Source organism: Dipodomys merriami, unplaced genomic scaffold, assembly GCF_024711535.1.
Source record: "Dipodomys merriami isolate MVZ:Mamm:240054 unplaced genomic scaffold, mDipMer1.0.p SCAF_21, whole genome shotgun sequence".
NCBI lineage: Eukaryota > Metazoa > Chordata > Mammalia > Rodentia > Heteromyidae > Dipodomys > Dipodomys merriami.
In genome coordinates, this window is record NW_027203493.1 from 8510547 (window position 1) to 8523093 (window position 12547).

Here is a 12547-nt window from a genome sequence, read left to right on the forward strand (position 1 = left end):
CCAGAGAGAGCATGAGGCCTGAGTTCAAGCCCCAGTACCAGTGTATGTGCATGTGCATGTGCACACACACACACACACACACACACACACACACACACACACACACACACACACACACACACACACACACACTGCAGGCAAAAACAATCATCTGAAAGCTGGGTGCTGGTGGCTCACACCTGTAATTCTAGCTACTCAGGAGGCTGAGATTTGAGTATCACAATTCAAAGCCAGCCCAGACAGGAAAGTCTGTGAGACTCTTAGCACTAATTAACCACCAGAAAACCCAGAAGTGAAGCTGTGGCTCAAAGTGGTAGAGTATTAGCCTTGAGAAAAAGAGCTCAGGGACAGTGCCCAGGTCCTGAGTTGAAGCCCCAGGAAAAAACAACAACAACAACAATCATCTGAGAAATACCAAGGCTGACCTTCTGTCCTCTCTTCGGGGAATTGCATGGCCCAGCCCAGCATGCAGCCTTTCCAGACCAACCTTCTTATTGATGAACAACTTCACTCATGGGGTCCCCTTTCAGAACCACAAGGGCTGTGTTTCTGCATCCCCTTCTGGGTTTGTTTAGATCAGTGACTCTGTGTGTGTCTGGCTTTGCCACTTCTTGAAAATTAACTCTGGACCAAGCACCTATAGGACTCTCAACCCAAGATTCTTTTCAGGATAACTGGCAGGCCCAACAGGATGGAGTGAATGAGGCTGCAAGTGAATGTGGTTGAGTCATTCTTGTACACCTCACCTTTTTATACAGGTCCCACAGGCGGTAGTAGAAGAGGCGGCAGGAGAGGCAGCCGAAGCGCAGATAAGGGCTGAGGCCTGTGGGGCTGGCCAGCAGGGAATTGGCATTCATCCGGGGTCTCTCATAGTTGGCAACCCAGGCCTGCAATGGGGAAGCAAGGTGGCAAAACAAAAAGCCTAGATTTTACAGAGGGGAAAAAAAAAAACAAACAAACAAGGTCCTGGGTGCTTGAGGGTTTTCCTGAAGTCAAAGAACAGAAAGGCATAGCGCTCACTGGCTCTTTATGGTAGCAAAGGTGGACATGGAACCACTACCAGGGCAAACAAGAGGCCATGCTCTTGGCCTGACTTTGCCAGGGAAATGGGCTTTGGCCCCTCAGCCACTATCTGTTAAATAAGAACAGAATTTCCCATCCCTTGAGACTTAAATGAGAAAATTCTGTTAGCATAGAACAAACTCTGTAATTATATAGAAGAAAAAAAAAATATTCCTAGCTCAGCTCTTGTCACCAGGGGGTGGAGGTGATGTCATAGACATCCCAAACTCTTCGCCATTATTCAACAGCAGCCAGGGAAGGCAGGAACTCACAACCCATTTCTGGGGACCAACAGAGAGACAGTCACTTCTGGGGCCGCTTGCCACAGAATATGATTGGGCATGTGTTTATTAACAGCCACTGGCATAGTGCTTTACTTTCCTGACTTGTCCTTGCCGCATGCTCTTATTCCATCTCCACTGTTCTCTGAGCAGCAGCCATTCTGAATACAAGAAGCCAGGCTCCAAAGGCTCCCATGCCCTCTTGAGGTTCCAGAGAAGGGAGGGGATTCTAAGAAACAGGGCTGCAGAACTTGGCTTCTGACTCCAAGTTCAGTCTCGTACATTTATGGCTAATAACTACTTTCCCTTCCTCCCCTTCTCCACACTCTCCAGAGACCTCCACCCACCCCACCCGCCTTTAGATCACTGACCTTTCTTCCTTCCTTATAGTAAGGAAACCAAGTGGGAAATACCTCAACTGAAGGCCAGAGAATCTACAAGTTCTCCTGACTCCTCCCCCGCCCCCTCCTAGGACGATCCCCAGGGCCAAGGCCTCCACTTGGCTTTGAGCCCTCCTCTCTTCCTTTCTTGCATAATTGTCCTAACAGTTTCCACTCCAAGAACATAAAAAATGATCTCATGTCTCCTCTCGGCAAACTAAACCAAATGAAACCAACCACCAAAACAAAAGGACTTGTGGTATGCTGTGGGACTCCATACGAGGCCCTGGTCTCTTACTTCACAGCCAACTAGTCTCCATTTCCCTGCCCTACCTCTGCTTTCCAGCATACCTGGCTGGCTGGCTCCAGCCTTTACCATTCAATCTCACTGTGCCCACTGGCCTCCAGTGACTTCCATGTCACTGAATCCTGCAGGCATTCACTGCCCTTGTATTTGTGGAGCTCTCAGTAGCCCTGGATCCTGCTCTTACTAAACCATCTCATTCCTCTATTCTTTGGACCTCAGTGACTCCCATGACCCTCCAGAGATACTTTCCTGGGGGCCTCTCACCTGGCTAGCTGCTGGCTATGCCTACCACAGGCTCCACTTCCTCTGCCCACCCCTTCAATGTTGGAGCCCTGGGCTCTTCCCTAGATCCTCTGGTCCCATAGCTCCCAAAACCATCTCTTGGCAGACAATCACCATGTCTGCAGGTCTAGTCCTGATGGTCCATCCAGCCTTGCATAAACACTCTTTTCTTTAACTCACACTTCTGTTGGCTTCCCTTATTCAGAAAAAGCACCTTCTACTGACCAAATGTTATGCAAATATATCCTTTTATTCTCATTCTCTACTGCAACCAATCTGGTTTAACTAAGATCATATCTACACTGGACAACAGTGACAGCTTTGGACTGCTCCCCATCTGCGTTATCTGAGCTCCCTCTAGTCTACCCTCCACACTGGGGCCAGAGTGCTCATGCTGCTCTTGGGACTGAGTCCCAAATCTTTTTTCCTTTTGTACCAGTACTGGTGCTTGAATTCAGGGCCTTCCACTTTCACTTAGCTTTTTCATTCAAGGCAAGCCACACCTCCATTTCTGGCTTCTTGCTGGTTGATTGGAGATGAGTCTCAGGGACTTTCCTTTCTGTGCTGGCTTTGAACCTTGATCCTCAGATCTCAGCAATCTGAGTAGCTAGCATCACAGGCTTGATCCACCAGTACTCAGCTAATTTTTTTACTTTTGCAAAGCATGCTGGGAAGACAATTTTAATCTTCTAGTGTTTTGCCTTTTTTTTTTTTTTTTTTTTGCCAGTCCTGGGGCTTGAACTCAGGGTCTGGGCACTGTCCCTGAGCTTCATTTGCTCAAGGCTAGTACTCTATACTTGAGCCACAGTGCCACTTCAGGCTTTTTCTTTTATGTGGTACTGAGAAATCAAACGCAGGATTTCATGCATGCTAGGCAAACACTCTACCACTAAGCTACATTCCTGGTCCCTTCGTGTTTTTTCAGGTAGCTGCCTTGCCCACACAGATGTGCACCCTGAACACTAGTTTAGCCTTGGCTATTTAAAAAACTTTCATACAGGGGGGGAGGGGGGAGACTGGGAAGGGAGGTGAAGGGTAAACAAAGGAGGAGGCTGCAATGCTTGGTAAGAAATGTATGCATTATCCTGCCCATGTAATTGTAACCCCTCTGTACAGTATGTTCTCAAATAAAATAAAATAAAATAAAATATAAAAAAAAAACCCAAAACTTTCATACACTATTTAAGTTCTTGCCATCTACATACTTCCTGCCATTTTTCTGTGGAAGAACCCAGTCTACTGGACTTATCAAGATTCCCAGACGGGATTTTGCTGACTGCAGATTCATGGTATAGTTTAATGTGTCCTCCATCTGTGTATTGCCTCCAATACACCTTGATTGGGTAGTACCAGGGACTGGACTGGGCTTGCGTTTGGCCTTTTGGGAAGTTTAAAGGGAATACAATACTTGTTTGTGTCTATTTATGGTGTTACTGGCATTACTGGGGGCTTCTCTTTTTTCAGAGTGCTCACTTACTACTGAACAGCCTCAAGGTAAAGATCATAGTTTGCCTTCACCATTTTGTGTGTGAGTGCAGGTCCTGGCTTGAACTCAGGCCTAGGTGCTGTCCTTGGGGTTTTTTGTTTTTTTTTTTTGCTCAAGATTAGCTCTTTGCCACTTGAGACACAGCTTCACTTCTGGCTTTTTTTATGCTTAATTGGACATAAGCATCTTGCAGACTTTCCTGCTCAGGCTGGCTTTGAACCATGATCCTCAGATCTCAATCTTCCAAGTAGCTAGGATTACAGGTGTGAGCCACCAGTGCCCCCAAGCCTCCCTCCCCATTCCTCGTCCCCCCCCCCCCAGCCCCACTTTCTTTTTAGTAACAGAATCTAATTTTCTTGTAGAAAACTGCCTTCCTTAAATTAGTGATTATCCACTAGGAACATAATGATTGAGTCAGAGGTCACATGATCCAAGCCAAGCCAACTAAAATTTACCTCAGGACTTTCCCTGAAGCTTTTGGAAAAGGGGCAATCCTTGTTGGAAAACAAACAATAGTGACCACCTTTGCTTCTGATCAAGGAAAGCTTATCGAGAATGAGCTAACACAGAGGAAAGCAAAGCCAAGCATTCTTTGGACACTTGAATCCTGCTATGCCTGAAAGCAATGCGTTAACTCCTGATTAGGTGCATTAAAAACCTTCCTTTTTAAAAAGGATACTTTGCAAAAAGGATACTTACGCTTTTTGCCACCATAACCTTATGAACATCTGATATCCCCTGTTTAATGTGTATCATCTCCAACAGATTGTGCTCCTAGAAACTTCTCTATGCCTGCCTTGTTTAGCAATGTATCTAATACCTAGAATATCCTGGCACAGGTAGCTGCTCACTTCAGACTTCAAGATCTACAAAGGTAACACACAAAGCTTCAACTCCTATCCACAAGGCACCCTTTCTTCTCCTAGGTGTATAGGTCATAGTATTTTCTCTGGCTACCACTGGGTCTTGATAGGTCCATGACAGAAGGATCCTTCCACTAATACGTGAAAAAGAGACTCCTGACTTGTGACAGAGGATAATACTCTAAAAAAATGGGTTTTTTTTTGGGGGGGGGGGCTCCGGTTGTGGGGCCTGAACTCTGGGCCTGGGCGCTGTCTCACAGCTCTTCAGCTCAAGGCTAGTGCTCTACCATTTGAGCCACAGCGCCTCTTCCGGCTTTTTTCTTTTTGCTTATGTGGTGCTGAGGAATTGAACCCAGGGCCTCATGCATGGAAGGCAAGTGCTCTACCACTGAGCCACCTTCCCAGCCCAGGTTAAAGTTTAGTTTGTAAAAAAAAAGTTTTGTTTGTTTCTGTCTCAGGGGATTGAACCTAGGATCTTGACCATCCTAGGCATGCATGTGGCTCAGCTACATCTCCAGGCAGAGAAAGCTGGTCCTCTTTATAGCCTCTGGATGTTGAACCTCAACTCTTGGCCTCAGCTGATTGAAACCTCCAGATGGGAACATTGAGGCTGCTGGGTTCAGGGAGGCTGAGACCATTAGCACAGCTGTCAGTTCTGGCTAGGTACCTTCAAGGCTGGGAAAACATTTTTCACAAGCAGGCCTGCCTTGACCTCCTTGTTCCTGTGTAATCATCTGGCTGCTGAGCAAAATGTCTTACCATATGAGTAGGAATAGAAAACGCTGTGCCTTTAAGGGTTCAGTCTCCAAGCTGGATGAAGGGGCAGGGAAAAAGGGGCTAGCAGGCAATTCCGCCTGGAGAAGCTACTCTGTTCCTCTAGTTGCAGGGTGATGAGGGCCTTGACACACTGCTGAGGAGTACTTCTGGGGCCTCAGGCTCCTTTTCTCTTGCCAACCCCCACTGCTCTGGGAGGTGGGCTATTTGCTCTCTGGGACCAAGCAAATGGAAATCAAAGCCTGGAAGGAGATCCAGCAAAAGACGGAAGACATCGACATAAAATGACTGATCATTTGCACTTTTCCAACCAGAAACCTTTTTGTAAAGGGGAGCTGACTCAGAACTGAAAAGAAAGATGGAGTAAACTCTGCAATCATACAGAACTATTTCTCACTGCTGCTTACCTCAGGCAAGATATTTAATTTCCCTAAGCCTCAATTTCATAATTGGAAATACTGCCTTGTAGGGATGCAGATAAGACTAAAGGAGAAAATGCTAGCAGGCCCTGATTCCAGGAACACCTCAAGGACCAGCCGGAGGTAAGGATTATCAATGGTAACAGCCAGGCTATTTTTGTCATTGGGAGTTTTCACTTTTCACTAGCAGAGCTCAGGACACCAAGGGACACAGACCTGACACGAACCTGCTGCATGGGTGCAGTATCTGCAGTTCTGTGGCTTGGAAATGGGGCCATACCTTCCGTTCCAAGTGTTTATCCAAGCGGGCCAGAGCTTCTGTCTCTCCTCCTTGCCAGACAGCTGGGCCAAGTCCTTCCGTGGGGAACCCTGCAAGAGGAGTAGCAGGTCACAGAGCTAGAGGTCTCATCCTTGGAACTGAGAAGAACCTTCACTTCTAGGTCACCATGGGTCTCTCCCTACCGTTGCCAGTTTTTTCCTCTCTCTCAACTTCCCCATCCCCCCCCCCCCCCTCACCATTCTAGGCCACTGTGAACCAGCCTGGTTCAGATTATCTGGCAGTGACTATGATTTTCAGGTGGGAAAAGCTACTAGGTTCAGATCAAAAGATGGGAAGGGGCAGGGAAAAGTAGAGGAAGGGTGGAGTCATCCTGGTATTGAGAAGCCTGTGGATACACCAGTACCAGACAGCCCCTCTATTGTCTAAAAGGGGGACGTACACAAATAAGAGTATGAGCTAGAGATTATAGAGATATGAACTGCAAGACAGAAAGGACATATAGCAAAATTATAGTGACTGTCTTGGGGGATGAATGTTAGTGGTAACAGTGATATAAGTGCCACCTTTGCTGCTCTGGATTTCCTGGATTTTCTATGATAACAGACACCACTTTGACAAAGAAGTAAGATGTTTTCCACACTGGAAGCTGTGGCTTATGGGGGATGCACACACCCAGCTCCTCCAGGGAGGGCACGCCATAGGTGTCATCGTGATTTTCCTGGATCTCAGCCCTGCAGCTCTCCATCTGTTGGCTGGTCACCGAGCCCACTGGCTTCTTGGGCAGCTCCATGCGGCTGATGATGGCCTGAAAGCGCTTGTAGGTGAGGGGAGGCTTCTGCCCATTCAGCTCAATGATCCTGGGGGTTCAAAACACACTGGGATCACTCATGCTTTGGGTCCCAACCCACCCAAAACAAAGCCTAGACTGTGAAGCTTTGACAGTGCCTTCCTCTTCTGCTTTCACAGGTCCTACCCCTGAAAGGAAAGGAAAGGACAGGAAGGCTGTGTCTCCATTTTACCGAGAGGAAAAATGAAGCCCAAAGAGCTGGAGCAGGTGCCTCAGGTAATGGAGCAAGGCAGGGCCAAAGCCAGGACATCAGGTTCGCTGGTGTCCACGCACAGCCCGCCTGAAGACAGAGACCGACCATATCTCTGGCATCACAGAAATATCCCACTGGCCTTCTAGGTACCTGACCTATTTGACCCCACATGGGACCTTGGATTAACTTCTTTAAGAGCTGAAAATGTTCCTTTCTTAGAAGATCATCTTCCTGTTATCCCTTGTTTAGAAGAGAGAGGTAGTGGCCAGTTGATGGTCCTAAGTCACAGAATGGGGCTGGGGTCATAGAACAACTAAGCCTCAGAAAGTTTTGCAGTATACAAAGTACTTTTCATGTACAGGGAATGTCACTGCACTCATACAAGAAGGAAAGTTTAAGGGTGAAGAAGAACCTAGTACTGGTGGCTCACTCCCATAATCCTAGGTACTCAGGAAGCTGAGATCTGAGAATTATGGTTAGAAGCCAGCTGGGGCAGGAAAGTTGGCAAGCCTCTTATCTCCAATTAACCACCAGAAAACCAGAAGTGGTGTGCTAGTCTGGAGGGAAAATGTTGAGGGACATGCCCAGGCCCTAAGTTCAAGCCCCACGACTGACCGCCCCCACCCCCACACCCCAAGAAAAAGGTGAAGAAGAGAATGTAGCTATTTATATAATGATAAATTGGAATGGCTGCGGCCAGATTCCTGGGGCTCTTGTTGGCCAAGAAGCAGCTTATGCAAGGCCTGGCTGGCTGGGAAGTTCATCTCCTGGTTTGTTCTCTTTGCACTCCCTCTATTAGCAGAGACAGAGGCTGGAGGCTGCCTCTGCAGTCCTTCTCCTCCTCTGGCACGTGGCAGGAGGAAAAGCTCCACACCAAGCCTCTCCTCCTAGGGCCCATGCTCACGTGCACAGCTGTGTGACCTGGTCTCTTGGCAGCCAGCCCTGGTTTGGGAGAGCAGGGCAGGGAGGGGGGCAGTGATGGCTGCTGGCTTGGTAACAGCAGCAACAGCAGAAGAAAGGCGACAGCTCCAGTGGGAAAGGGGAGGAGAAGGTTCCTCCTGAACTCTGAAAGCACAGAGGGAAAGGGGCTCTCCTTTGGGTCAACAGCTCTCTGGCAGGGGAGCTCCCCCCGTACCGCCCCCATCAGCATCAGAATGTATAGCCTGGAAACCCAGATATCCAGGGAAGCCCCAGTTAGGAAACTGGGCCCATGAGAACATAGGTCTACTGGAAGATGGGGTCCATTGATGTCAGACAGAAGGCGGGGACAGGAGGAGCTATCCTCAATTCAGAAGTCAGAGAAAACGGACCAGAGTGGCTACAGGTTGACAAGGAAAGTATTGCTTTCTAAATCTTCATTCATAGGGCACCAAGGTCAGGAGCAAGGCAGAAGGGAGCAGGAGGCACTATGGGGCAGCAGCAGGTCTATGAAGATCCTGAGAGGATCCTAACAAGCTTCTTTGTCATCCAAATCAGGCAAGTGCTTTGTGACTTGTTCTTCAAGCCCCAACTCTTGACCACATACCTCCAGCTTCTAGAAAATGCCAGAGTTCATGAGCCAAGCAGCCTTATCTGCTCAACAGGGGCCCAAGTCAACAATCCTACAATGGGCAACTTGAGCCTATGTCCTGCAGCTTACCTGTCCAGGTCATAGAGGGTATGGGAGTTCTCAGTCACCACTTCCACACCAGCCTCCTTGGCCATCTTCATGATGGCTGCATCCCGTTCTTTCCCAAAGGGTTCCGAGTCATATTCAAAGGTCAAGCGGGTCACCCCCCATTCCTGTGGGGACAGAATCTGTTACACTCATGTTTGGGGAGGAAGGGGGGATATAGCGTACAGTCCCTTCTTGAGAGTGAACACAATGGCTACAGAACAATTTAGGAACAATAACCAGAACTAGAGAGCAAACATCATAGTATGAGGAGGGCAGCCAGTGAGGGGAGGCTGTAGTACAGTCAGGGGGGAGGCCCTGTGTACTCACTACACCCCTGAGGTGGGAGAATACAGAGGGAAGCTATAAATACAACCCTCCCGGGGGAGCCCCAGGCCCAGAAAGAGCAGTGACTCATAGTGGATACAGCCGGAGACAGGATCACCACCTCCTGCCTGCTCTGCAAACCTCTCCCAGAGCTTCTCACAGCCTGCAAACTTGTGGCCTAGTTTTTCTGGCAGCTCAGTGCTATGTGAAGTGTCTTAATGGTTTCCACAGCAACACTCCTGAGGCCAGAAGCAAACAGAGCTAATAAGTCCCAGCTCTCAGAGCTGGGGGAGGAGTGCTCCTTAGTCCAGAGGCCGGAGAAAACAAAGCAACTCAGGTAAAGAAGGGAAGTCTTTTCTAAGTCTTTAGTTACTTTTGGAACGAATTTCTCAGCAACACCAGGAGAAAGCTGACCCAGTGAAAGGCTACAAGACAATCTACAGAAAGCCTTATAATTTGTAACTAGAAGAAAAATATTCTAACCAGTCTGTGATTAGTCTTCCTTAAAGCTTGCAACCTAAAAGGCAAATGCCCTGGCCATGCACAGGCTGGTCTGGTCCTGACTCAGCCCTATTGGGTGGAAGTGGGTCCTTAGGAGACTGAAAATCCATAGTTCAAGCGTAAATGTTTACTGTTTATTATTATTATTATTGTTATTATTGTTGGTTGTGGGGCCTGAACTCTGGGCCTGGGTGCTGTCCCTCAGCTCTTCAGCTCAAGGTTAGTGCTCTACCATTTGAGCCACAGTGCCACGTCTGGCTTTTTCTGCGTATGTGGTGCTGAGGAATTGGACCCAGGGTCTCGTACATGCAAGGCAAGCACTCTACTACCACCCCAGCCCTACTGTTTATTCTTTATAAGCCATGTTCTATGCTTAACAGTTCATACATGCTGCTAGTAAATATGCATATAACATGATGAATAATATAATAGGTATTAATAACACCCTATGCTTCAGAATGATCCTACTATGCCTTGGTCCTGTATCTCCCTCACACTTATCCTATGGCAATGAAACTGCCCTTCACCTGCCTACTACATAGTAGGACCTCCATTAAGTAAATACCATTAAGTAAAAACTCCAGACTTGGGTTGGCTCTGAATTACTAGGAGAGATAGGAACAATGTGAAAGGATTAAAAAAAAAAAAAAAGCAAAAATCACAAAAACAAAAAGCTCCACTTTTTTGTGGCTGTGCTAGGGACCAAATCTAGGATTTCATGCATGTTAGGCAAGCACTCTACCACTGAGCTACATCTACAGCCTGGCAAATGCATTTGTATCATATGGTGGGTAAACACCCAGCTATGGGGTCAGCTTCCTGACCATGAATGTATTATTGTCCCCTCACCTATAAAAGTGGGAGAGATACACATTCCATTGAGCTACTGAAAGGGGTGAGTTAATGTGTTTGGAACAATGCTTGACTCATAGTTGGCCCTCAATGAACATTAGTAACTATAATATTGAATGATCTGTATGTGCATGTAATTACATAGAGAGGGGAAAGTGAATGATGATATCTTTACAAGGCTATTTGCCTTCACGTCAGACTTTCCAGCCTGTCATGGAGCTGGAGCAAAGGGGGCATAAAAGCCATTGTGTGCTGCTGAGGATGGAGAATGCCCTAAAACCAACCCTCTGTGAATTCTTCTGCCTCTACTTGGAACTTACAACATCTTTTCTTTTTTGTAAGTCATAGGGCTTGAACTCAGGACTGAGCAATGTCCCTGAGTTCTTTCACTTAAAGCTAATGCTCTACTACTTTGAATCATACCTCCACTTCTGGTATCTGGTGGTTAATTGGAGACAAGAGTCACAGGCTTTCTTGCCTTGGCTGGCTTCAAACCACAATACTCAGTTCAGCCTCCTGAGTAGTTAGGATTACAAGCATGAGCCATCAGCACCCAGCTTACAACATGCTTTTTTTTCTTTCTTTCTTTTTTCTTTTTTTGTCCGTTGTAGAACTTGAACTCTGGGCCTGTCCATGAGCTCTTCAGCTCAAGGCTAGCACTCTACCACTTGAGCCACAGTGCCACTTCTGGTTTTCTGGTAGTTAATTGGAGATAAAAGTCTCACTGACTTTGAACTGGGATCCTCAGATCTCAGCCTCCCAAGTAGCTAGAATTACAGTGTGAACCACCAGCACCTGGCCTCAACATGCTTTTTAAAGAAGCCGGCCCCTGACTACTTCAAAAGCACTTCTGAACACACCAAGCATCAATTTCACCAAGGCAAAACATGATGGGAATATGGTACAAATAAAACTTTTATTTATTAAAAAAAAGCTGGCCCCCAATATTATAAACAGAAGCCTACCTATATCAAGTAAAGATTTTATCAGTCATTCCCTCAGACAGGCTGACTTTTTTTCCCCAAATAAGCAGAGCAAAGTGAAGTGGGAAACGCCCCTTGATAAACAGGAAACTCCACCCTCAAAGTCCTGGCTAGAAGGAGCCCTCATAAACTTTACTGGCTGGAGCCAAGCAAATATCTAAGGAGGGCTGAGGCAGTTAGCCTGGAATGACTTACCACATTGCCTGTCTGCACTGAGCTGGAGACTTTCCAACAAGACACTGGTTCACAAAAAATGTCTTTCCTTAACACAGTTTCCATTCTGTTGGCAAGCCAACTGGCTTGCTTTTGCCTCCCACTTCCTCAGTAGCCAGGAGCGGCCAGACCTGTGGCAACATTACCATTTCCTTGCTCACCATAGCATCTCCCTCAGCCTGAGGGCAAGCCTAGGGAGAGGGTCTCCCGTCTCCACTTTGCCCTGCAAACTCACCTTGAACAGCCTTGGGAACACATCAGCTGGCTGTCCCCGGACCACAAACAGGCGGGAGTTCAGTTTCCTTAGGCTTGTGTCCAGATCTTCCAGAGACTGCAGAAGGAACCTGCCGAGAGCACACAGGGTTTGTTAGTGATAAGGGAATAAAGAGGCACTGCTTCCTAGCAAAGCACAGACAAATGGCCCTGCTATTCATGGCAAACAAGTGGTGTGGTGAGCCTGGAGACTGGAGGCCTGGGTGCTGGCCCAGGAGGAATGGGTGTGGGCCAGCACTGCCTGGGTAGAAATCTTCCTAGTTGTGTGACATCAGGCAGAGACTTAACCTTCTAAAGGCTTGATTTCTCATCTGTAATATGGAATTAACATCAGAGCCTATGGAAGTGCTAAAATGCCAGCACTCATACAATTGCTAAGGAAAGAAAAGCAGAGGTTTGGAAAAACAAAACAAAACAAAAAACAAACAACCAAAGCACTCAGCACACAGCCTGGCACATAGAAGTCAGGAGTAAACATAAGCTATAGCCACAGTTGTGTTTCTAAGTGATCAGAGACAAGTCCGCATTCCCTCGAGCCTGGGGTACTGTATGGAACTACTGGGCTGGCAC

The 12547-nt window shown here is 47.3% G+C and overlaps 1 protein-coding gene across 1 annotated transcript in view; it reads right to left on the reverse strand.

The window, feature by feature from the left end:
- Positions 1-12547, reverse strand: part of Cry2 (cryptochrome circadian regulator 2) — a 32642-nt gene that overhangs the window by 12287 nt on the left and 7808 nt on the right. The window contains exons 2-6 of the mRNA XM_070032511.1: positions 11940-12048; positions 8814-8956; positions 6807-6991; positions 6135-6223; positions 747-887 (exon numbers count right to left, since the gene is read on the reverse strand). Coding sequence (XP_069888612.1) covers positions 747-887; positions 6135-6223; positions 6807-6991; positions 8814-8956; positions 11940-12048 — 667 coding nt within the window. The remainder of the gene's footprint in view (positions 1-746; positions 888-6134; positions 6224-6806; positions 6992-8813; positions 8957-11939; positions 12049-12547) is intronic.